Source organism: Callospermophilus lateralis, chromosome 17 (assembly GCF_048772815.1).
Source record: "Callospermophilus lateralis isolate mCalLat2 chromosome 17, mCalLat2.hap1, whole genome shotgun sequence".
Lineage (NCBI taxonomy): Eukaryota > Metazoa > Chordata > Mammalia > Rodentia > Sciuridae > Callospermophilus > Callospermophilus lateralis.
This window is the reverse complement of record NC_135321.1, coordinates 18,015,065-18,042,390: the sequence shown is the minus strand read 5'-3', so window position 1 is coordinate 18,042,390 and position 27,326 is coordinate 18,015,065. Positions and strand designations below refer to the sequence as shown.

At 35.4% G+C, this 27,326-nt stretch overlaps 1 protein-coding gene across 3 annotated transcripts in view; it reads right to left on the bottom strand.

Annotated features, from left to right (window-relative positions):
- Positions 1-19,004: 19,004 nt before the first annotated feature.
- The window catches only part of Txnl1 (thioredoxin like 1), a 32,154-nt gene continuing 23,832 nt past the window's right edge, over positions 19,005-27,326 (bottom strand). The window contains exons 7-9 of one of the 3 annotated variants that reach the window (XM_076836684.1): positions 24,633-24,737; positions 20,630-20,672; positions 19,005-19,239 (exon numbers count right to left, since the gene is read on the bottom strand). In XM_076836684.1, coding sequence (XP_076692799.1) covers positions 20,634-20,672; positions 24,633-24,737 — 144 coding nt within the window. In that variant the 3' untranslated portion in view covers positions 19,005-19,239; positions 20,630-20,633. The other 2 variants (XM_076836685.1, XM_076836687.1) reach the window with 2 other exon arrangements.

Here is a 27,326-nt window from a genome sequence, read left to right as displayed (position 1 = left end):
TCCTCTCTATGCAGAGACTCCCCCTTGTTTAATATGTTGGATCCTTACTTTTTTTTTTTTTTTTTTTTTTTTTTTTTGCTGTTTGCCCCAGAGTTTTGAGCTTCTTCATATTCCTCTGCAAATTGTCTCAGATGACCAAGATACAAAGCTTGCTCCACAACATTGTAACCCCAAAAGAGTGTTTATTAGTATCACACTATCTTCTGGGTGTGATCTCTTCCCACCTGAAGGTCAGTATATTAAATTAGTTTTTCCAATAAAACCAGAAAAAAACACTAAACTGTTCACACCAAGATATAATTGATAAGAGCTTAAAGTGCTTCTAGGTATTTGTCTTTTAAGATCCAAAGTTTTAAACAATAAAGAAGATGTTTCTCTGTGAAAAGCTCGGGTGTGTAACAGGTGGAAGGATATGGTGTAATGGTGTGAGGGTCCAGTAGGAGGAGCTCCCCTGGTCCCTGAAATCATTCCTGTCATGGTTCCTAGCAGCTACTGGTGTCACATGGGGGGCTTGTTAAAACACAGATGGCTGGCCCTACCTCTAGACTTTCTGGCATCTCATGCAGGGTGGGGCCCAAGTATTGGCCTAATTAACAATCTCCAGAGGGATGCAGCTGGTTGGAGGACCATACTTTGAGTAACCTTGCCTTCAGCACTGTCTATGGACACAAACAGTCCCAGCAAGAACTAGTCATGATGCCCAGAAGTGAGTAAATTAAATTTTAAAGAAAGAGTTAGTCCCCCACCTGAAATGGTGCATTGACCTATAGGAAACAGGTGGGTCAGATGGAGATTTTCGTTAAGTGGGCTTGCTTTGTGATCCTTTCTGACCCAGGCCAAATAGGAAAGGAAACTCTTGAGCTGGGGGCAGTTTATCAAGGACACCTTTTCAAAGTGTTTAGATTTGAGGATTGTTAGCCAGCACTCTAATTGACCTCAGCTGTCACAATGGTACACAAAGAGATGTCACTCGGTACCCAGGGACCAACCATCGGGGGTTTATAGATCAATATCCACACCTTGAACTGCACTTGAAAGCAAATTAAAAGCCAGTGCAGACTGCACAGTGTACAAGCCAAAGTGTAGGCAATGATTTGCAAAAATTCTTTAATTAGAGTCAATAGAAGCTGTCTCTTGCTTTTTTTTTTTTTTTTTCCTTCCTTTTTACCTAGCATGCTAGTGATTTTCTTTTTCTTTCAGACATCTCAGCTGTTTGCTTGGGGGATGGTACAATGCTTGACAATCTAAAAACCCAAACTTTTACAACTATATATAAACCAGAACTTAGAACCACATGGAAAATATATGAGTTAACTTATGTATCCATAAAACTTAAACAGAAGAAACAGTTTCTAAAATCCAACTTCAACCTGGGCTTCAACATGGGAGTTTTGATGTCATTCAACATCAGTATGTAAAAGTATGTGTGTGGAGGAGGGCTAAAGAATGAGACTACATATACAGAGTGCTTCCGTACTCTCACCTGTAAAAAAATAAAGAGCACATTTCTTCCATTGTGTGAAAAAAAAATGAAGAACCACGAGATTAACTTTCAATGTCTATAGGATGTCCTTTGATATAAAATACAGGACAGCTGAATTAACTTTTTGTCTCCCCTTGACTTGGACTTTCTGATTTGGAAGAATACCTTCTCCTCACCCCTCTCCCTTCAAGAGAAAACTTCCTAAGAAACTTGAAAGCCAGGCTGGGTTATAACTGCTATTTAAATACACATGTAGACTTTCAAATGAAGGTAAACATCTTCATTACATTTTGTTTTCCTCTTTTATTCTAGTTACTTCAGCTGTGGTTTTAGCCTTCTTGATGCCAAATTGTGGGCAATCATTTTCTAAGTGAGTTAAAAGGCCTTTAGGTTAAGCAGTAATTTAAACCATAATAGTTGTAGTCTGTGAGGTGGTTTCTGATATAGTTCTGCAGGAAAAAAGACACTTCTCTAAAAATTGGCTTCTCTGTTCAAGCACATTTTAGGCACTGTAAGCCATGAATGTCCCAGAATGATACAATTGGGTATAAAATTAGATGAATTCCTTTTTTACATATTGTTTGAAGTTCTGGAAATGATTAACTTCCTTTTTCTAAGCTGGAAAAGGTGCAAAATTGAGTGGATATGTTAGTGTGTTTTGGGTTAAAGTGTTAAAGTTTCCTGAAACTTGTAGATGTATAAATAAGAGTCAAAATCACCACCAGCAATTCGTTCTTATAGAAGTCCTTAAATGGAATCTCTTCCCCATCGGCTTCCCTAATCTAATATTCATTTCCTTTTGGAAGAGTAGGAACAGGATTTGACATGACTTGCAGCTCTAGACTTTCCAGAATGGTCATGTAGCAGCTTAACAGCATTTAGGAAACTGAACTCATTTAACCAAACAATTAATTGAGGACCCATCCACAAAACAAGTCAAGGTTGTTTAGATAAGCAAGATTGATACAAACACAAAGACCAGAGAATGATGAAAAATGGCATTTGATTAGGTACTATGTAGTGAGATGCTGATTGGAAGAAAATGACAGCTTCATCTTGTAAAAATTCCAGATTCTGTTTTAAGAATTCAGAATTTTTCTCTCTTATTTGGCTGAGAATGAATGAAAAGGAACTTCTCAGGAAAAGGGACAGTTGCATCCCCATCACCAAGCTGTCTGAACTTGACTGAATTCCTTAACTTCTTGACCCTACTTTACAGGTGAACATCAGTATTTTGATCTACAAAACAGAGATCACAAAATCTCATGGTGAGGTGAAGATTAAACAACCCAGCTAAACTCATAGTATAGATTTTAAAATAGGAAGTAACTTAAATGGTAGCTCTTGCCACTGTCATAACATGATCTGTTCCTTCTCACCATTTGGCCTAACTTTTTTTGGTAAAAAAGTATTTTACCTCCCCAGGCACTGCTGTGGGTTTCACAGCCATGTGGGTCAGAAATCTCAGCTCTCCACTTCCTCTTCTTAATTATCTCTGTTTCTGGTTGTACCAGCAGAGTTTCATGCTTCTGTTCCCTTACTCCTTTCTCGATTTTTCCCTCACTGCTTTCTACTCTGAATAAGCATCTCACCTTGGAATGAAGAATAACCCATACATTTGAATGTCTAGCTCTTCAGAGTGCTCTTATGCCTCACCTCATTGTTTTAGTCTTTTAAACTTTCTGAGAGCCCAAAGACCAATAGCCATTTTGCTTCTGTATAGTAGGACAAGAAAACACATCTGGTCAAAGGTGACGGTGTATGAGACTTAAGCAGAGCCCAGATGACCACCCAGCGCTTCCCCAACCCCCTGTGGTTCTGGGTTATTGCCACTGAAACACTGCACCTGGAGCTTATCACATATTTCATGACTTTGCTGAGGAAGCCCTGAGACCTTTGCCTGGTGCTGTGAGAAGCCATGAGCTAGCTGACATCCACTCATCTATTCCCTGAGTGACCATGGAGTGCTAACTATGTGGGAAACACTCTTAGGCTCAAAATGCAAAAGTGAAAAAAAAAAGACAGAGTAATTTCTATCCTCATGAACTTCACATTCTACTGGAGGAAGACAGAAAATAAACAAATAAGTAAGATATTTGCATTCTTAGGTATTGATTAAAAAAAACAATTGAGAAAAAATCAAGCAGAGAAGAGGTATGGAAAGTCCAGGGGGCGGTGGGGGGGGGGGCAGGGAGTGTTGATGACTTTGGGATGGTGATAGGAGTGTTGCAACTTTAGATGGGTTTGGCTGGGAAGAGGAGGCAGTGAGAAGATGACATTGGGTGAAGACTGAAGGAGATGAGGGAGCTAGACATTGGGACAACTGAGGGAAGAAAGTTGTAGGGAGCAGCCGCAGCCAGTGTGGGATGAGAGCTGGGCTGATCTTGAACTGACTGAGAAGCAACAGGCTATGGTGTAGTTCAGCCCCGGGAGCAGAACAGAGAAATAAGAGATAATCAGAAGAGTTGGGGGGGGGGGGTTAGGCCTCTGGGAATCACTGTAAGAACTTTGTTTTTGTTTTGAGTGAAATGTGGAGTCACTGCAGGAGTTGGAGCATGGAGAGTGTTCAATAACCCTAAGAGCAACTCTTTGCATACTCAAGAAAGATGGGGCAGGGTGGAAGCAATAAGATAGACAGTGAGGAAGCCGCCATGATCCCAGCGGAAAGCACCATTGCCTCACACACTTTCCACAGTGAGCCAAGAGAACTCAAACATCAAGGCTGAGGAATCTTGTGAGTACACCTTGGTCAAATGGCCTGGAAGCCAACATGAGCTTCCAGACCGTTGAAATCAGCAGCTGGTTCCTATAGTTCGATATTCCTGAAGTAAACCTTGTGGAATATGGCTTGGGTTAAAACATCAAGTTTCTTTGTTATAGGCTACACCAATATCAGTTCAAAAAGAACTTGGCTTTCTGTGCCCAAAGGTTGGGATTGATAGGAATACACATTTAGAACTTTTTCTCATTAGGGAAATGAATGCATAACAAAGGGAGTTTGTTTTTGTAGATCTGATCTTTAAAACATGTCAGTCCTTACTGGTAAAATAATAAGAACCGACCATTGAGAGAGAGGATAGCAATAGATCTTATTTCTACTCTTACTAGACTTCTTATTCTTGATTTCCTTCAGAGGCAGATGGGATGTGTACCAGGGACAGTGTAAAATAAGCTTCTCTATGTCTCAAGCACACTGCCTTTAAGAAGGAGACAGTGTGGTGCAGGGACAATAAGCTGCCAGTCATGAAAAGTCACTTTGGGCCTCAGTTTCTTCATCTGTGGGATTAAGAGATTTTTTTGGATGATTCATGTGATCCACTATGGATCACTACAGCTGTGAACATCAATGATACAGTGGGTGGTGAAGAATGGAGGAGAATGATTTCCTTTAATATCTGGTCAAGAATCCAGGTAATCAGTCCAGTTTCTAACTCTTTTTTTGCATAGCTAGACTATGTGATCATGTGTAAATCCTTTCACTCTTGGCATCAGACCAATATATTAAACCCATCTTAAAAGCTACCCATGTGATAATTTATCAAACTCTAGTTTAGAAAAATATAATAAAACCTGTTTTTTACAGAAGGTATTTGGATAGAATTTACCCACTGACACATTAAGCTCATAGACTCTTTCTCAAGGTCTTGGGGTGGGCTTATGCCATATCTTGGCTGTAGTCCTCTTTTTAAGATCACAAAGTATGTGGAAATGTTTTGTTTTGTTTTTATCAGTCTCTGGATTCACGTGATGTGCTTCAAGAGCCAGCCATACTCTGGGGCTTATCGTCTTGGCAGCAAAGGCCACAGCTAGAAGGTCAAACAAGGGCCCATTTCCTCCCCTCCAGGCCAGCTGGGACCTTCCATTTCCAAACTGAGTCAGTTCCTTTAGTTTAGCTTTAAGGTTTCATCCTCCAGTAAACTGCAACATACTGCAAAGGTCTTCACTTAAAAAGTTATCCTTAGGTTTACTTTTTAAGGATTTAGTTGAGGTCAACTTTTGATTCGCAGAGGAGGGGCCGGTAAACATGTCCCTTGGAAGTGAAGAGATGTGCTCCTCGGTGGGGAGCATTTGGGAAGAGGAAAAGAAATCCTGAAGCCAACTGGTCTCTTCTCACCAGTTGTTCCCAGGCAGAGCCCCACATATAGCACAATCTCCCCAAGAGGCTTCTTTCAGAGCCTTATCTACATTCCTTGGTCTTCCTAACCCCAAATGTTTCATTTGTATTTACCTAGCACCAATCCCCAACTCTTTTCTTGCTGCCTTCTTGGTTGGTTGAATGATCGTCATCATGGAGTATAAAATTGTGAATCTGAGGATATTAGAGGTCACTTAGTCCACATTTCTACTCTTAGTATAGATTCTTTCTAGGATATCTCCCCACCAAGGGCCACTCTACATAAGCCTCTCAGTAAGGCCTTGTGTTAAATGGTGAACTATTTTCTTTTAGGAAGTTCTTCCTTTTATTGTACCAAATTCTAGTTCTTCAGGCTTCAATCCATCATGTCTAGTCTCCCAGAATCACTTTGACTAGTGAATTTCAAAGTCTAAATACAACCAGGCATGGTTGCATACACCTATAATCCCAGCAGCTTGGGAGGCTGAGACAGGAGGATCATGAGTTCAAATACAGCCTCATCAACTTAGTGAGGCACTTAGCAACTCAGGGAGTCCCTGTCTCTAAATAAAATATTAAAAAGGGGCTGGGGACCTGGCTCAGTGTTTAAACGCCCCAGGTTCAATTCCCAGTACCAAAATAAATCTAAATACAAACATTCTCACCTGGCCATTTAAATCCTCTCTCCCTTTTGTTCGTTATTTCACTGGTCTACTTTTATGAAAATTTCTATGAAGTCTTGGTGACCCCACATCTGACAAGTCCATGCCTATTTCAAAAGGAAAGAAATGGGCAGTGTCCCAAGCTAAGGACTTCAGAGCAGACCTTAGTACAGCTCTGACACTCAACTCAGCCCTGGACCTTCTCCTTAGAGAAAATTCCAATGCCTACGAGGTTCCTTTCCCAGCATTTGACAAGTAATCACATTTTCTAATAGCTTCTAATATCTTGCTTAAAATTAATCCACAGTGAATATTTTGACACAAAATCCCAACGGAAATAGCTTCCTATCTAAATTAACTACAAAATCAGGAAAAACTTTAAAAGTTTCTGTAATGGACTATGAACAAGCTTGCCGCTGGTATTTAACTGGGCTCTTCATGACATCTAGTGGTGAAACCTGGGAGAGCGTCTTATATTCTCAAAGCCAGTGGGAAGATGGGGGCGGAAATCTTAATCCTCTTTGATATTTGTTCTTTGAATATTCTATTTTGTCAAATTGCAAATTGAAATCATTTTTCAATCCATTATAATTATATACTCGTCTTTATTTTAGGCACCCTTGTTATTTTATATCTTTTATATTTGGATTTACTTTCAAATCAAGCACATCTATTTTTTTCACAGATGTCATAGAGAAATATCCCCCTCTTTTAGGGGGAAAAAAAAAAGCATTTTAGATGAGCATAAGTAACTGTGTTTTGATCTAGAAGCAGACCACAATTTCTTTTGCACAAATGTATTCATCTTCAAATGTGGTTTTAAGTTTTTCGAGTGCTGTGAAAGCTGAGTCATTTATAGCTAACCTTGAATGTATTGTTATTCACAATTAGAAGTAGATAAATTTCACAGGCAGAGAAGCTGACAAGTCTTTAAGACTTCACACTTAGTTTTGCAGGAAGAGCTGAAGTTAATTAGAAGTGATTATACATACATTGCCTGTGTGCGTGTGTATTTGTGTTGTTGCACGCAGACACCACAAAGGCCCTGGGAAGGTTGCATTTTTTTATGTTTTAAAAATAAACATAATCTCCTTCCCATGTGTTGCTATAAGCCCAGTAAATCTAGGAAGCTCAGCAGGGTTGAACAAGGTCATTTCTTGTCAGGACTCCAAGGGGGAGCAGGAAGAACCCTGAGCATCAGATGCTGGCATCCTAATCCCTGCTCAGCACGAGCTTCCCTGGTATGTGGGACGGTCGTGCCAGCGCAGACACACTGGCAGACTGAGGCTCTGACGCCAGCCACCATCCGTCTCTGCACTGTAGCTCTACCTACAGTGCCCCTGTGTGACGGAAATACATCCTCACCCTCTAACAGAGGCAGAATTCCAACTGAGTTTGCTCATATCTTGGTCCTGATAAACAGGAAAGTAGTCTTAAAACCATGTATCTAATCACTCTCTAAAAATCCAGGAGGTTTTATCAATTTGCTTTGCTTTTTGTTGAATTTAAAAATACAAATTAACATACATGCACAAATAAATTTGGATATATTATTATGTTCAACCTTACATAACAAATATATAAATACATACAAATATATTTGAATTCAACAAAAAATAACTATATATATATGTATGTGTACACAATATATATATATTGATCTACTGCTATAGAGATGAAACAGAACACATACTAAAAGACATTATTAACATGTAGGTAAACAATTTCTCCAGAAGGGCTCATGAAAGAAAAGTGGTGGTTCCCTGTGGGAGAAGCCTGGAGACTGGGAGAGAGAGGTAGACAAATGGAGATGAGGAAATTATTCATATTCTTTGAAAACTACCTTTACCTATCTAGTAAGAAATGCATTTTAACTTTACGATACTATAAATAATTGTTTTCCAAAAGAGTTTGAAAACTGTGAGTCTTCACCGTGCTGTAAGGTGATGTAAACTTTGGATTTATGATCAGAAAATGAATGTGGTGACTTCAGGTTTCCCGTCTACAATGTAAGGTACCTGGGAGTCACCACTCTGTGTGAGCTACAAGTGAAAACACTCAGTAAACTGAAAAATCAACAATTCTTGGCTCCATCAGAGAAGCGAAGTAACCTGGCAAAACATGGCTCCCACAATTAGAAAGGAAGGTAATACAGAGAATTACAACTTATGGGGAAGAAACCTCTTCAGGACCCAATGCCAAGATGAGAGCTTCTAAACTGTAATTGACAGTTGACGGAGGCTCACTGTGGGCAAGAGATAAAAACTTGGTGGGGCCCAGTCATAGGAGGTCCTCATACTTTTTTTTTTTTTTTTTTTTTTTGTAGTCGTAGATTGACAGCTTGCCTTTATTTTATTTTTGTATGTGGTGCTAATGACCGAACCCTGTGCCTCACACATGCTAGGCAAGCACTCTGCCACTGAGCCCCAGCCCCAGCCCTGGTCCACACACTTTTGTGAGTTTACTTCCCAGAGCTCTGCTGGGTTCTCAGAGAAGAATCCCTTTGTGATTCCTGCAGTAGGGGAAACTAACCATACTGAAACTTGCCACAGCATTTTGTTCTTAAGGTCTGCTTTAAGAAGAATCTATTTTAACCAGAGCTTAACCAGCAGAAGTTTTACCTGACCTGGAGAGGGAAATACCCAAACTGGGGCCCACTCTATCCAACCTGCCCCACCTAATCAGGTGAGCACTGAGAAGTATCTGTGAAGTTCGAAGTCACAGACTCATTGAGACTGAGACCTAACCATGCAACTATAGGACAGGTCTCCTCCCCCTACATCTTACCATGACATTACCAAAAGCATATGTCCACGTGTCCTTGTGTCCTTGTACCCAGTATATCATGCCCACCTTCAATAAAATGCTACAAGTTGTAGTAAAAGGAAAAAAAAAAAAAATTTTTTTAAGAGACTGAATGAGCATCAGAACCATAGTCAGATATGGCAGAAATGCTAAAATTATCAGAGCAGGACCTTTTTTAAAAAAAACACTATGATTTATATGCCAAAAGCTTTAATAGAAAAAGAAGTCATGCAAAAATAGACAAAGAATGTAAGCAAAAATATGGAAATTCAAAGAATCTAAAAGAAATGCTAGAGATCAAAAACACTAACAGAGCTCAGCAAGGTGACTCATACCTATAGTCCTAGAGGCTGGGGAAGCTGAGGCAGGAGGATAGCAAGTTCAAAGCCAGCCTCAGCAACTTAGTGACCTTAAGCAACTTAGTGAGACTCTGTCTCTAAATAAATATTAAAAGGGTTGGGGATGTGGCTCAGTGGTTAAGTGGTCCTGGGTTCAATCCCTACAGAACCAAACCAAACCAAATCAAACCAAACAAAATCCATTAATAGAAATGAAGAGTGCCTTTGATGGGCTCATTAGTAGACTAGAAATGGGTAAGAAAAGAATCTCTGAGTTTGAGGATACAGGTTAGAATCTAAATAAACTGAAAAGCAAAGAGAAAAAGACCAAAAAAAAAAAAAAAAAACAGAATATTTGAGAACAATGGAGCCACTACAAAATGTGTAACGTATGTGGATGGGAATGTCAGAAGAATAAAGGGAGAAAGGAACAGAAGCAATATTTGAAATAATAATGACTGAGGATTTCCCTCAAATTAGTGTAAGACACCATGAACAGATGCAGGAAGCTCAGAGAGTTTGGTGGCTTTGGCAAGATAAATACCAAAAATTTTGGTATTTATATAAACTATGTCCAGCCTAATCAAACTTCAGAATGTCAGAGATAAATCTTGAAAGAAGTCAGAGGGAAAAAACATCTGACCTACAGAAATATACCTGGCTTCTCAGAAATCATGCAAGCAAGGCTGTGGAGTGACACTAACCTAGATTTCTGTACCTTGTGAACTTAATCTTTAAAAGTTAAGGATAAAGAAAGGCTTTCTTAGACAAACAAAAACAGAGGAATTTGTTGCCTGTAGATCTTGCCTACCAAGACTTTTAAAAATTTATTTAAAGAAAAAAAAATTGAGCTAGGCACAGCGGTGCACACCTGTAATCCCAAATACTTGGGAGGCTGCAGCAGGAGGATTCCAAGTTCAAGGCCTGCCTGGGGAAACTTAAGTGAGATTCTGTCTCAAAATGAAATTAAAAGGGCTGGGAATATATCTTAGAGGTAGAACGTTTGCCACCGTATACTAAGCCCTGGGTTTCACTCCCAGGACCACAAAACTAACAAATAAATTTCAGTCATGAAAACAGAAAGATCACAAAGGAAGGAATATGTGAAGGCAAAATAAAAACTTTCATTTTTCTTATTACTAATTGATCTGTAATATTTTGTTCAAAATAATATCAGCTATAAAGGATTTTATATATACATGTTTATTTGTGTATGCTTATGTGTAAGTTAATGAATGGACAATGATATAAGGACAGGAAGAAGGAATTAGGATTATTTTAGTTTACAAAGTACTTGTACTGTCTGTGAAGGAATATAGCGTTATTTGAAAGTAGACTTGCAAAATCTACCACAACCACTAAAAGAGTAGAAAGAGCAGGGCGTGGTGGTGCACACCTGTAATCCCAGTCACTTGGGAGGCTGAGGCAGGAGTATCACAAGTTCAAAACCAGCCTCAGCAATTTAGCAAGGCCCTAAGCAATTTAGTGAAATCCTGTCTCAAAATAAAAAATAAAAAGGACTAGGGATGTGGCTCAGTTGTTAAGCACTCCTAGATTCAATTCCACTCCCCTCTTCTCCCCCAATAAAAGAGTAGAAAGAAAATACACTTTATATGCTGGGAGAAAATGGAATAATATAAAAGGCTCAATTAAAACCAGAAAAGAAAAAAAAAGTGTGGAAGACCAAAAAAAACAAAGATTAAGGATAACAAATGAAATATAGTAACAACTATGGTAAATATTAATTCAATTTCAATACTCATTTTAAATATCAGTGGTCTAAACACAACAATTAAAAGCAGAGATTATCAGAGTGGATTAAAAATCAAGAACAACTATGTGTTGTCTATCAGATACATGAGAATTAAAGACACATGTAGATTAAAAGTAAAGGAATAGGCAACGATTGAGCATGCTAACACTAATCCAAAGAAAGCAGAGTAACAATATTAATTTCAGACAGAGCTGACTTCAGAGCAAGAAAAGCTATCAGAGATAGAGGGCCATTACAATATGAAAATGGGGTCAGTTCTCCAAGAAAACTAACCTTAATGTACATGCATCTAATAACAGATTAGCAAAATACATGAGGCAAAAACTGACATAACAACAAGAAGAAATAGATGAACCCAGTATTACAGAGACTAACACCCTGGCATCAGAAATAAACATATCCAGCAGCCACAAAAGTGAGGACATTGTTGAATTCTACAATGCCATCAATCAACTGGATATGACTGGCATCTATAAACTACTTCATCCAATAGCAGCAGAGCACACAGTCTACTCAAGCTCACGTGGAACATTTACCAAGTTGCATAATTTCTGTTATATCAACATTGGTATTGTATCTAAGAATCCTTCGCCAAACCCAAGGACATAGTTTCCCCCTGTCAATCATAAAACACACTCTAACAAACTAAAAAGAATAAAAATTATACTATGTTAGGGTACTAGAGTATGGATTTTAGTATCAACGGGAGTACCAGAACAAATCCCCTGCAGATACTGAGGGACTACTATGATTTACAAATATTTTTCCCCATCTCTTTTACTTTCTTGATGGTGTCCTTCAGAGCACAAAAGTGTTTAAATTTTATGAAATTCCAATTTACCTGGGGGGTTTTTTTGTTTGTTTTTTTGTTTGTTTGCTCATACTTTGGGTGCTGTACCTTTATAATCCTTCGCCAAATCCAAGGGTGTGGCTAATCCCTGTTTTCCTATGAGAGTTTTATAGTTTCAATATCACACTGTCTTGATTGCTGTTACTGAATAGCAGGTTTTGAAATCAGGAAGTGTGAATTGCCCTCCTTTGTTGTTCTTTTCTAGGATTGCTTTGGATATTTTGGATTCTTTGCAATTTCATATGCATTTTTAAATCAGCTTGTCAATTTCTACTTAGAATTCAGATAAGCTTCTGATATGGATTGCATCAAATTTGTAGATTAGTTGGAATATGATGCCATGTTGACAATGTTTAAGTTTTCTAATTCATGAATACGGGATTTTTTCATTTATTTTCATGTTCCTTAATTTCTTTTAACTGTTTTATGATTTTCAGAAAGTTTTGCTTCTTTTGTTAAAAATATTCCTGTTTTATTCTTTTGATGTTATCATGAGTGGAACTTAATCTCCTTCCCAGGGTATTTATTTAAATGTATAGAAATCAATTGGTTTTTGGATGTTGATCTTTTTATCCTGCAAACTTGCTGAACTTTTTTTACTAGTTCTAATAGTTTGTTAGTTAGATTCCTTTAGGATAGTCTGCATTTGAGATCACAACTTCTGTGAATGTACTTTCACTTCCAATTTACTTTATTTTCTTTTCTTGGCTTATTAACCTGACTGAAACTTCCTGTATAATGCTGAAGTGGTGAGAGTGGAGTTCTTTGAGGGGGGCAAGTACCCAATCTTCCAAATTAAGTATGGTATTAGCTGTGAGTTTTGTAAAATCCCTCTATCGCTGAGAAACTTTACTGTTCCTCAATTGTTTTTTTATTGTATTGTATTTAAACCTTATACATGTGCACATATATATACTGTTTATCAAGACCACACACTTTGGGCTTATACCATTCTAAGACAATTCATGATGTTTTTATCTAAATATATCTGAGATATTTTTTTTAAGGTGAGAACTGCTATAGAGAATGTTTTGTAAACCATCTAAAGGGGTCTATTCTAGTCTATCAAATTAATCACCTGTTTTCTTTATGATAAAATTGTATGTTCATAAAAATAACTAATGCCTGATATGACAGGCATATATTAAAAAGAACCCTGATAACAATTGCTTTAGGGCACTCTGTAAAATGAATACATTGGAAAAAGGATTTTTAGCATTTTCCAAATTCAATGGATTTCATATTTTGATTGGTAAGAGAGAGCAAAAAAAAAAAAATACATACAATGTAGGTTAAAAAAATGTTGCTGGGTACTTATAATTCTAGCTGCCTGGGAGGCTGAGGCAGGAGGATCACAAGTTCAAAGCCAGCCTGGGTAACATAGCAAGACCCTGTCTCAAAAAATGAAAAAAAAAAAAAAAAAGGTTTTTTTTTGTTTTTGTTTTTGTTTTTTTTGTTGTTGTTGTTTTGTGGGATGTTGCTTGTTGGTAGAATGCTTGTCTAGCTCATGTGAGGTCCTGGGTTTAAAATTCAGCACTGAGAGAAAAATAAATTTTAAATTCCAGGAAAAAAAAATCTTCAAGTTAAAAAAATAAAAATGTGAACACCCTAATGTCTACCCCTTGGCATTGCTAGATTTGAAGAGACAACAAAAGAGGAGACATTTCTTTTTTCTGATAAAAGAAGGCTGATTCACAGTGGGGTGGGGAGGGGGAGCAAGGGAGGATTAGAGGAATTCTAGAGAGGGCAAAAGGTGGGAGGGGAAGGGAGGAGGAATGGGAGTAGGAAAGACGGTGGAATGAAACGGACATCATTAGCCTAAGTACATGTATGAAGACACAAATGGTGTGAATATACTTTGTGTTCAACCAGAGATGTGAAAAATTTGCTCTACATGTGTAATATGATCTGTAATGCATTCTGCTGTCATATATAACAAATTATAATAATAAAAAAAAAGAGGAGACATTTCAATGGACACCTAATCAGTCCTGCACAAGTCTATCCCAGTGGTTACATTCGGCCTGATTTTGTGCCCAGGTGCCCTGACACTGTGCATTTTGAGTTATATATTCATTTTCAATCACCTGGTCAAATCCATGGTGCACCATCCTTATGCTATCAATGTGTCGACCCCTTTGATAGGATCCAGTGGTCAGAGAAATGAAACGGTGGTAATGTGTCTATTATGCTTGGTCACTGGGAGATGAAGTTTATTGTTACTCAAAACCTCTAAAGAGTAGGGCTTTCTTTTTTTTTTTTAACTTAGGCATTTGATGCTGTCCTATAAAGTTTATTACTAAAGAAACTAAATGGCACATCTAGGACTCTGACAGAAGAAACTCTTTGTGAAAGTATCATTTAAGAGAGCCAAAGCAGTCTTGAAAAAATGTTCTAGAATGACAGAATAAAAGTTATGATCATAAATAAAATAGGAGGAAAACAAAATCTGATAATAAAACTAAAGGCTTAAAGTTAAATCTTCAAAGCAGTGTTTTACATTTTCTTATGGAATGTTGCCATCAATCTCCAAGCCTTGCTAATTGTCCTGTAAAACTGTTCAATTTGTAGACTATTAAAACTTCCAAAATTCTTTGCTGGAAGGGTTTCAGAATCATTCTATCTGCTGACAATTCCTTCAACCCAAAGATTATTAATACAATCAATGGTTCTCATAATTAAACACAAGATTGTTTTCACAATTTAATGGGCTGACAAGTGCACATCCCTGATCATTTCAATGTTCTTCATTTCTGATATGAGGGCTATTATTTCCTCATCACTACCATCTCATTCTTCCTCTACCTTACTGTTCCACAGTATTCCCTAATGTGGGCTCCTTCAGTTCATTCTGCCCCCTAAAAAACCCTCTCTGGAAGCCTCCATTCATATTCCCATTTTATCTCCAAATAACTCAGTTCCCTACATCTAGCCCCAAATCATTTCTGCCTGTGTGCCTACTAGACATCTCCACCTGAAGGCCAAAAATGTGTTTTACACACTGCCCAAGACCTTATATCCAAAACCATGTTCATCTTCCCCTCCAAACTTTGTTGCTTCCCCTAAGAATTATTTCTCCACTCAATTGTACAAGTGAGAAACTTTGAAACTATCCTTGTCAACCCCACCTCACCCCCAATAAATTAAGGATAGTCCAATCTCTTTCACATGGCAAGAAGAGCCTCATATCATGGTTTCTACTTGTCTGCCAGCTTCATCTTTTGCCTCAACTCCTTAAATATTTTACACCTAATTTTCAATTTATGAACACTCCACACACTTTTCCTTTCTTTGGCTAAATTCTCTTCCTTACCTTGCTTAACTGCAAGCATCTCAAGCAATTTCCTCCTGAAAATGTGTTCAACACTAACAATAACAGAGATCAAAGAAACCAGTTTGGTATTAGGCACAAAAATCCTTGTATTACTGTTCATAGTCTAATAGGACAAATAAGACTAACAAATGATTGTAAGTTGTTGGATAAAAACCAACTGGTATCACTGGATGGTGCTTTGACAGCAGAAGATGTGCACACGGTTGTTATGAGTGTTTGCTGTGTCTATTTTGCTTGGACTGAGTCTTGTAGATAAGTAGTAATTTGTCAGATGGACAAGTTAGGACAGAGGAAGGCATAAGATACCAGGGTACATTCCAGTAATTGCAAGGGGGATGCAGCATACAGAGGAAATGGGTGTTAGCCAGAGGCTGGCAGAGGGATCATTTTGAAAACCATATAAAGGAAAGATAACCAGCAATCATATGGAAGATACATGAGAAAGACCAAGTCAGAAGTCAGGAGACAATTAGGAGCCTACTGCTGTATGCTAAGCAAAAAATGATAGTCTAAAAAACAATGGCATTGAGACAAGAAATCAGGGTATAGAAGATTACTATTTTCCAAGATACAAAGTAAGGTGCATTTAATCTTCAAAACAAGCCTGAGAGGTAAATGTTTCTACTTTCACACAAAAGGCAATTCAAGCTCTGAAGGAGATTACTTGCTCATGAGGCAGTTAACTAGTGCAGGAAGAGATTCAAACTTCAGAGATTTGCTCCTGAGTAGCATAATGAGCCAGTTTCTCCAAACACATGTCCAAGTATAAACCAAGAAAAATAATCCTGGAGCAGTATACTCCTAAGTAACTGAATTTCCTCCTCCCATAGAGAAGCATAGCAAGTATAGAGGAAGGAGAAATAATCTAGCAGTTTTAAGTTTGTATATTGTAAGACTTTAATATTACCCAAGTTGTGTACAATTTCAGTAACATATCCAAATTCTGGTTATCTCTTTTATCTTACAAAATTATCTGATTTAGTCACATTTTTCAATTAATGATTTTACATAGTCCATAAAGTTTAAAAGTGATCTTAATAGCCTTTAAAATATCCAGTATGTCCACATATCCCTACGGTGCTGGGCATATAAAAAAACTTATTGATCTAAAAATAAACAAATTTAAATTTAAAAGCATGCTTAAAATGATATCAAGATTGCTCTTTAGGCAATATGGGCATAACCAGGGAATGGCCAGTATTTTTAAACTTATCTACCTACCAAACATGCTACATTTACATCATAAAGTACAGATAACTTGTGTTTAGAAAATTTTGCAGAATGCATTACTACACCTCTAATAATGAAGAATTAAAGGCTAAATGAATTTAATATGCCTGTTAAATTTCTTCAGTGGTTCACTTAATTTTCTAGTACAAATTACTTGTCTTAAAAAATTATTTAAAATAAGAAATGACCAATTACAAAAAATAATTACCTTCATAAGAATTAACCTACTTAACTCATCTATATAAATATCAATATAAGCCATACATGTAAGCCCAAAATGTCATTTTTTGAAATTTTACAAGAGAGGATATAACTAACTTAATCAGCCCTGGCACTTTACTGTTATTACAGTATTAAATATTTTAGACATTAAAAGAAACATGGGAAGACCCTGTCTTTATTTATGACAGCCATAAATAAAAGACTGTAGCCAAATGTACATTAACAACCATTCCTGCAAACACTGTAAAAACTTTGTCCTCAAATATTAGGACAAGGATGGCAGAGTTTTCAACTCACTTATTAACTGCTAATGAATTGCTAAGTGCTTGTCTCTTATACTACTTTGAGACTGGCAACAACTTGAGGTTTAATGACAAAGAGGGCCAAAATGGATTATAAAGACTTATCACTGACATAAAGTATGGTATCCTGTGCTATCCTTAGCCATCTGCTGATGAACTTTGTACTGCAATTCTTCACTTTTGCTTCTGTTGGACAGGGTATTTCACTGTTGCTTCTCAATCAGATGTGTACCCCAATGTAAAATATAACAAGGTATGCAAACAAAATACTCATTTTGCTATATGTGACAAAACAAGCAATAAACAATATTGGTTTTCTAGAAAGTACTATCTAATTGATAGCTTTGGTTGAAATAAGGGGTACCTTTGTCTCACACGTTTATTCATCTAGAAAATTCAGTTATTTATAAATGTTATACACATATATAAATATACTATTTTAGGAGAAAACAGCATTTCATCTTGATATTTTAAATAAGGTCAGTTAAGCATGTTTATTTGTAATAGTAAAACTTCCCATAAGTGAAACACATTACAGTTACCTATAAACATTTTCACTATTTACAATTTGAATTATTATGGAATGTCTGTATATTGCAACCAACTGAGTTATAGAAAAGTCACATAAACAATATAAACCTGATGCCCAATCCTTTACAAATATGAAATCATTTTTATGGGTTTTTAAACTGTCAAGTATAAATAGGATGAGGTCAGTGATACTTAAGATGAGGCACTTTAACAATTACCCAAAAAGGTTAAGTATACAAAAATGTAAAACAAAATCCTTGGTATTAATCTTATCTCTAATTTCAGGCGTGATTAATCTGAGATGGTCTATATTAGGAGTGATATAAACTTTTATTTTTTGCCTTTCTGCCTCCACTTGACCCAAGGCAACAAAACTGTAAAATACATAAACTACAGACATCACCACACCACCAGGTACTGTACTCACATACAAATGAACTGAACATTAACTAGTAACACTTGGGTTTCAGAAAGTGACCACTTCAACATTAAAACTTTCACATAATTTTTCATAATCATATATAAACGTTAGCCTCCCAAGGGCAAACAACATCTCTACCATACTTTTAGACAAGACTTCCTTCAAATGCATTAGCTGAATCACACTTGTGTCTTGGTATTCTTAAAACATTAAATTTTAAAAATACTTACTTAAAAATTAAATTTATCGCTATTTTCCAGATTACAATTTTAAGATTAAAAAAAATAATAATAACAAAGAACAGATGCTATATTTAACCAACCTTTTGTTAAAGATCTTTTAAACACAAACATTTGGCCAACTCATTTTCAGCCTTAAATCATGTTGTCTATATACCTATGTTGCATGTTTTAGTAGTTCGGATAATTACAGATTTACAAAGAATTCCTATTGTTTCAAAATTTATTGTACTATATTTTTCCCAGCTGTCTGAATTTGATATTCCTTTATTACTACTGAGTATCAAAATTTAAAGTTTATGCAGAATGGATTAAAATTTGGCATGGAAAAGGATTTGGAGACCCATCAACTGTTTTAGGTAAGAGTAATTAAATCTCCTTAAGCCTGTTTATTTCTGGCAGTTTATAATTTGAATAATTTCTACCCAGATACCAAATACCCAAATATCTTTTAAAAAAAACAGGAGTCAATACTTATTTGAACATGGTTAGCTATTCCAACTCCATTCTCAAAACTGAGTGCTCTATGTGCATGTGTATACCTGTACTCCTTGATTCCCTACAACAGTTTTGATCCTCTAAAAAGAGAAATTAGGCTTCAGTCAATATGCTACTAGACATTTAAGTCTCTTCTAAAATCAGAAGCTGGCTAATTTTAAAATAAAAGGAAAGAAGAAATACTTATGTAGACTGACAAAATTTAAGCTTGGCAAAAGTAGTGACTTTTATTTACAATTGCATGTATCAAGATTACAACAGAAAGACTAGTGATACCATCTGAACAAAAGCAATGATTTATTGGTAATGGCAATGAATGAAACATTGACAGTCTCTGGAGAGAATCAAGCAATTATCCAGGAGCTGCAAATCTGATTGCAATAGGTCTTCCAGTATCTTTTGTACCTTAGTGGCTTTCTCCTTTTTTGCCCACTACCTAGAAAAACAAAAATAAAAAGTTCATATTTGTAACTTATTGATTTAGAAATATGTGGGTACTTTTCAAAAATACTAATGTGGTAGGTATTTTTGCACCTGGTATTAATTTTTATCCTTGAATTTCTGCGCATGCAGTGTACTTTCACTGTGGAAGCAAACTGTGACACCCCTTCCCCAGGCCACAAGGAATTAAAAATGAAACACATGCAGGCTATTTTTGGTTTCCCACCCTGTTTTAAGAAAAAGTAATATAATTTACTCAAACAAGGTTGACAGTTTAGAGAAGTTAATAAAAAAAGATGATGCTATATGAGTAAAACACATTTGGCATACTATTTTTAGGCAATTAGAAATCAAATGTCGATCACAAAATAATCTAAAATTAAAAGAGTAGCTAAATTCATGTCTTCATGCCCAAGATGACAGGTTTCTAGACTTTTCCTTCAATATGAGACATGCAATGAAAACAGATTAAAAATGACTACTTTTTCCCAGTTTCAAAAATCAAACACACACACACATCTTGGTTGCTACAAATTACTATAACAAAACAAAGAATAAACTTTGTGTCTGTCAATGATTAGAAAACTCTTCTATTGTGGGTTTTAAAACATGTCCTGATTGGTATAAATTTAGCATCATAAAAATGTAGAAAAAACTTGCCTACCAACCATTCTAGAAAACAAATTCTCTGTGGTAGAGTTCTAGGTTCTAATAGTAATTTACCTCAAATGTAGAGTTTATCATTAATTAATATATTCTCAGACGAAATGCCTTTAAAGAAACCCACTTGCCAGATATTACATGTTATGTTTGTATAGAAAAAGACCTTATATATATTTATAAATGTAATTTTCATATTTTAAATTGAGTCTGTTCCAAGTCATAGTATATATACAAAGCAAAACTCATAAAGGTCATCAATACATGTTTGATCTAAAACAAAATAGCTGGGTCAATGTCTTTCAAGAGAAGATTTTAAAATTCTTTCCACTGAATTCCCAATCACATAATGCTGTTAATGTAGTCAGTCTAAAAAAAAGCAGTCTTATTATTTTGAAAGAATTTTCTCTGATTAAAAAAAAAAGGTTAGAAAAGCTCAACAAGCCAGAAATATGATTAAAAAGATAGTGTCATAAACAAATGTAGATAAGAGTAAGAAAACTAGGATTAAAGAGACACTAACACTAGAAGGAAGGGGAGATGATACTATCTGTATCATAAATGAATTTAAGCTGATAAACACTGAAAGCATTATTGATCATTATATTATTTAGGAAATGCAAAACACTGAGCTATTAGATTAAGCAAAAGAAAACAAAAACAACTAATATTAAAAATTAAAAATTCAGCTGATGTGATACAGTTGAAGACGCAAATCTGCATACTGTTTCACAGGTTGATAACTCTCAACTTGCCAATATGTATTCTCTGTAAAAAAGAAAAAATTCAGCATTCCAATATGGATTTTTACCCCAAATATAAAGCTCTTTTATTATTCTTAAGTCTATATTAAACCTCAAACAAAAGTCTAGGTACATCAAAATTAGGTGTCAAAAACATTTATTCAGTAAAGAATCCACTGATTTCTATGTTAATATTTTAGCCCCACCTATCATTCAGTCCATAAGTCCTTCTACTGGCCTTGAGCTCACTTAGGTGGGCATAAACAGAGGATCATTATCACAATCAATCAACAAAAAGACTTTGGGGCCAATGTTCCAATGAGAAAAGAAAAGCTATTATTCTCAACTAAAGCGTTGATATACTAGCTCAAGTATAACAGAATTTATATTTAAGTGGCTCTTTAAAAATAAAGCTTAAAAATTTTAGAATAGATTAAAACATTATCCAACTAATTTAATCTAAAAACATTTATAACAACTTTAGTTTTATTTCAATATTACTTCTCAAAATGAAGAACAAAATTAAAAATGAAACAGTAGAAAGCAAAAACAAAAAGTTCAGTGAGCAACACAGTATGGTAATTAAAGCACCTAGTTGCAAGCCCAAAACAAAAAGGCCAATTGAGAAACATGGCTAGGATGAGATTTGAAGGAAGAGATGGTTGAGGAAATCTAGGTAACAAGAAGGCTGATCCAGATGACAGAAGCTGTAGAAATCTTGCAGCAACAATGGAGAGAATATGGGAAGGGTGAGAGCGGGTAGGTGCTAGATGAGCAGAGAAGCAAGGAGGGGAGTAGAGTGAGACAAGGTCAATCTGTATATTACTTCATTTTTAAAAAATCTTCTGGTTTTAGTTCATTTGAGTTGGATTAAAAAAGCTGAAAAATAAACAGATAGAAATGTTACAAAAATAGCTGATATGGTGAATGGCCAGTTTAGAAAATTCTATTTTTATTACAGTGATAAAAATCTGCTCAGCTTTTCACATGCGCCTCAATTCTGAAGAAGCAGAAGCCTCTACAATTTTCTCATTTTTATACACTTATATTTTAATATTAAAATAAAGCAATCTGTGTAAAGAGCATATTTTAGCAAAGAAAACATCTACTTCCAATTAAAATGGAAAGCTTTTCATGCTGCAACACAAAAGACACATTTACAACAAATAGCCAAAGTATATATCATATTTTGTGTATGATGCCTTTAAAAGCCTAAAGCAGACAAGTGGAAGATGTATTCTAATCTATATATCTTAAATGTATAACCTCATAAAGTTGTGATAGCATGCAAGGTAGTCTAAGATTTCTATCCACATCCAAGATTCATCAGCATTACCTTAGCTTCTGTCATCTTAGTGACATAAGGGGAACATCAGTGACATTTCTCTGAAAACTAAAATTATCTACAAATAACTCACACACATAAAAATGTAAACTGAAAATGCTAAACACTTCTTTATCATTCATTAAACCATTTTGTATAGTTTTTTTACTACAAAGAGGATATCAAAACTTTCTTCCCTGTGCCTATAAAATACATGCCAAATCTATTTTAAATTTTAATTACAATGAATAATCTCTTTTAATTTCAGACTGACTGAAAAGTAAAGAAAAAGAAAAGTCATACTTGACTTGTCCTTGAATGACTCCTGCACCTTCCTATTTTCATGTCCAATTCTCTACTTTTTCACTCTTAAGTGCCCATTGCTATCTTCTCCACCCAAATTCTATTTCTGAACTTTATTTCAAATCCCTCTTTCTTCATAAAGTATTTTCACACTTTCTCAGTGATTGTTTGGAAGAAAAATACATCAGGAGACTGAAAACATATGAGAATATTTTATGGAGGAAGAGACCCTTGAATAAAATTTTGATTAATTTTCCATATGTCTGAATTATCCTACAAGAAGATAATCTCTGTAGACAGGAATCATGATTGAACTAGCATAGTACTACAGGGTCAAAAAGTACTAAACTGCATATTATTTCCTTCACTGAAACCCAAACTCATTTATAATTTTTAATAAGCATCTCCATACAAGGACCAAATAGACCGATTTCAATTAAACTTTAAACTCTCTAATTTTTTACTTCATTGAAGTTGTGGCTTCACATAATATAAAAACAATGAAATACTAGCTTACTTTTGAGGAATAACCCTACAAGACAATAAATGACTATATGCAGAACAAATCTCATCCAGAAACTATTACAAGGAAATGTAATACAATATTAAGAATTAAGAAAAACCACTCTACATTCATCAGACTTTAAAAGGAAAGAGCTAAGAAGCGCAGAATATCTATGAAGGAGAAACCTAAGAGTATTCAAATTACTCTCATACCACTTATCAAAATGTGGCCCAGCCTGGGATCCCTGATACTCTTTCAGAAAGTCTGTGAGATCAAAACTACTTTCAGAATAAGGCTAAACAGTTATTTGCCTATTTAATTCTCATTCTCACAAGGGTACAGAAGAGGATTCCAAGGGTTACAAAAGACTGAATGCAGAAGCAAACATGAGAATAAGAAAACTCTATTAGGAGGGTAGACAGTGAAGAAATTCAAAATAAATTATAAAATGCTCTTTCTTATTATTAAATTTGGTTTTCTTTTGGAAAAATATATTCATTTGAATTAAAATATATTATTTAATTAATATGATGAGTTTATTGGTTAGAAATAAATATTTTTTTTAGTTCCCAGTTTTAACTTCTAACAGATAAAAATACTGCCTATATAAACAAAAGTTCTTGGTCTTTGATCATATTTCATAGCTTAAAGGGAATCTGAAACCAAAAAGTTTGAGAATTGCTACTCTACAACTTTATAACAACTTTAGTTTTACTCTACAGTAATTTAAACAATATCAAAAAGATTAAATTGACCAATGACTGTTACAAACACAAATACTCTCATGCAAAAGAAATCCAATCCCTGTGCTAACTAATGACAGCCCTCAAAAGGAAATTTTGGCAGTCAAAAAGGAGAAAAGACTAGGCTAGAAGTGATATGAGGAAGTATATAAAAACAAAAAGGCAGAGTTAGATTCTTAGATAAACAATGATTAATGCAAATCAGAAAAACTTTAATTAATGGCAAGCTGGCAAGAAGACAGAACGGTAACTATTTATAGGAGAAAAAAATGGAAGCCAAATACATGAGCTGAGGTGAAAAAGAGGAAACTAGATCCAAATTAATGGTAGGAAAAATAATGCTTACTGTAATAGGCCGCAGAAAAGAATAAAGCTAATGAAAAACTATGCAAGTCACAGTTAAAGCAAGTCCAATAGCATTTAACTCAATAGGCAAAGCAGCAAAACAGGAAGCCCAAACGTCTTTGTTGCTCACACAATTAGGAAAACATTTCTCTTATAGTAAAAATGTAGATGTTTAATCTCTGCTGCTTCTGATCTGGTATTATACATATATTATAAATCCACACGTGACAGATCTATGTACATAATTGTATAATTGTCCCGACAGCTTCCAAAAGTTAATAAGTTATAAGAAAAAGAGAGTAGTTAAAAAAAAGACCAGTTAAGATATCTACTGCAGAGGTTTTCAGTTTTGTAAAAACAATAATTTTATTATAAGACCATGCAGTATTACATAATTCAATTACTTCTTCTGTACCTGAATTAAAATCAGATAAGCAGATACCCCCCACAAAATATTACAGCTCCAATTCCCCAACACACCTCATTCTTCAGGAATGAACAGCCCTAGGACAACTCTTTTTCTCATGTCCTAGTGTGGCTGCCAGATAACAGCCGCAAGAAACACTGTGACACTTACATCTCCCATGCTGCTACACTCCTTTTAGATGGATATTTCAAAATGTGATTAAACCGTTCTACTTTAACCTTATAAAATTCCAGGAAATACGATTTTGGGTCTTTATGGTCAAAAAAGTATGACTACTGATAAATATGAAATTATTCCTATAAAACTATATTCTTCTAATTACATTTAAACAAACTTACTCGTTTGAAGTCATTCATATTTGTTGCCTGGACTGGAGTACCAATAAAAGTAAAATACGAAATTCTTGTTGTTTCTTCTTCACCCTGATTAGACTGAACAAATATCTGCCAAAAATTAACAAAAAAATTATCACACTTATGATCTTTTTTTTGATAAAGATGCTTTAGGTTTAACAGGTTTCCTTAGATTATTAATAAAAGTACCCTCCATTCTTTTTAAGGATTAATCTAAATTACATAACATTTAAACTAACACTCCTAAAGGTCTGTTAATTCCATTGTTTGCTCTGCTATTCTCACCTTCTCCAGGGGTATCATGGCAAGACACCCACATACACAATTTCATGGTAATTTAGTGTGATGGTATGGAGGAGTCATAATTAAATTCTTTACAGAGAATGTTGAAAGAGTATGAGATTCATGATTATAATAGGATAGACTGCTGTTGATTATTTTATTAAAATCATGGTTTGTCACTGAGGAAAATTCTGCAGTTATATTCTTTGTGATATTCATGCATCCATTCTATTCCTAGAATATTAAAAGAAAAAATAGTATTGGAAATCAGCTCCTAAAACTATACTATGCCCTCCATACTTTTAAACTTCACATTTTGCATTTTAAAACTCTGCTCAGCATATGTTTTTGTTTCTGTAGTGCTGAAGATTAAACTCGGGGTCCTCACACATTCCAGGTAAACACTCTGTCACTGTACTACATTCCCAGCCCTACTTGCCCCATCTTTAAAACACAATACTCTGGATACTGTCTACTTGAAAATACTGCCTTTCTTGATCTGGATGACATATTTCTTTCATTCCATGATAGTACTCATTTGCTGGATTTTATTGTTGTTTCTATAGGCAAACATAGATTGATTTCAAACTGAGTTTACCATCAATTTAAAGACTATTACCAGTACACAGCTTATTTATACATAATGTATTGGTCTTTGAATATAGCACAATTATTTCTTGCTTTTAAAATTCATCTGCTTTCTTTGAATAGAAAACTATTATTTTGATTTCAGTTTCATCAAAAAAAAGTGGTAGGCATGTCTTTTGTGTCTTCATTTAAGTCATTAAATTTTTGATTAAGAGAGTACATAAAAAGTCTTGAACCTACTACAAGATAACTATCTTCAGTGACTCCCAATGACAGATTACTCCAGAATCTCTGAGTCAAAGGACTTTTTCCAATAAACAAATACCTCCTCCCCACTGCTATTGCTCTGCTTGATCATGTCTTCACATTATGACTAACTGTAAAACTTTTTGAAACTATGCTTAAAAAAAATTCATACTTGGGGCTGGGGATGTGGCTCAAGCGGTAGTGCGCTTACCTGGCATGCGCGGGGCGCTGAGTTCGATCTTCAGCACCCCATAAAAATAAAATAAAGATGTGTGTCCACCGAAAACTAAAAATAAATATTAAAAATTCTCTCTTTCTTTCTCTCTTTAAAAAAAAAAATCATACTAGAGCATTCTTCTTAAAAAAAAAAAAAAAGTGAACCCAAGGTGCTAGTCCTTTTAATTTTGAGACAGTGTCTTGCTAAGTTGTTAAAGACCTTATTCTTGCCATCCTTCTGCCTCAGCCTCCAGAGTTGCCAGGATTACAGGCCTGTGCTACTATGTCACTACAGTCTAATTTTTGCAGAGTTTGGTTTAAGTGTCGGCAAGTGAGCCAATGAAATTTGAGAAAAGGATGAAGAGGGGGACTCTCTAGTCATTTCTTGCTGCTATAACAAAAGACTGGGTAATTTATAAAGAACATATGCTTAATGCTCACAGTTACAGAGGCAGGAAAATCCAAAATCAAGATACTAACAGCTTTGGTGTCTAGTGAGGATCTAGTCTATACCTCCAAGTTGACACCTTGTCATTGCATCTCACAGAGGGAAGGAACAAGTGTTCCCACAAAGTAGAAGATACAGAAAAGCAAAAAACTATAAGCATTCTTCCAATGAACTAGAACAGAATTAACCCATTAAATCTAGGCATACCAGACTGATAAATTTGTCATAAATTTATCATAAATGTTATGCCTAGTTCTCAATGACCTTGTGCTGGTTTCTTTCTTTTTCTAAATATCCTTCTGCTTTCTTTTCTAACCTCCTCTCCTCTGAAGGATGGGGAGGACTGGTGGAAGTGAATGTGGTGGGTTTTAATACTAAATTCTCAAAAGCAATTAACAACTGCTAAAAAGCATCTGAACTTTTGTAACAGGTATGCATGTTCTTTAAAATAAACATTTAGAATATATCACTTAAAATTATCTTGGGTACTATATAATATTCAGCTATACCTTAGGTCATTTTATAAAATGTAAGATAATGTTTTCAAAACGATATTTTTAGACAGAGAGTGGTGCACACCTGTAATTCCAGCAACTTGAGAGGTTGAGGCAGGAGGATTGATTGCAAGTTTGAGGTCAGCCTGGGCAGCTTAGCAAGATTGTGTCTCAAAATTAAAAATATAAAGAATATGGCTCAGTGGTAAAGTACCCTGTGTTCAATTCCCAGTATCCCCACTCAAAAAGAGACAAAAAAGTTATTTTTACTGATACCATGACCACCACACTATTAAAATTCTGTATTCTAGAAAAGTAAATAGGATTCTAGAATTATATTATAACTCATTACCAGGTAAGAAAGATAAAGCACAAATTTAAGTATAAATGTTGTAGAATAAACTT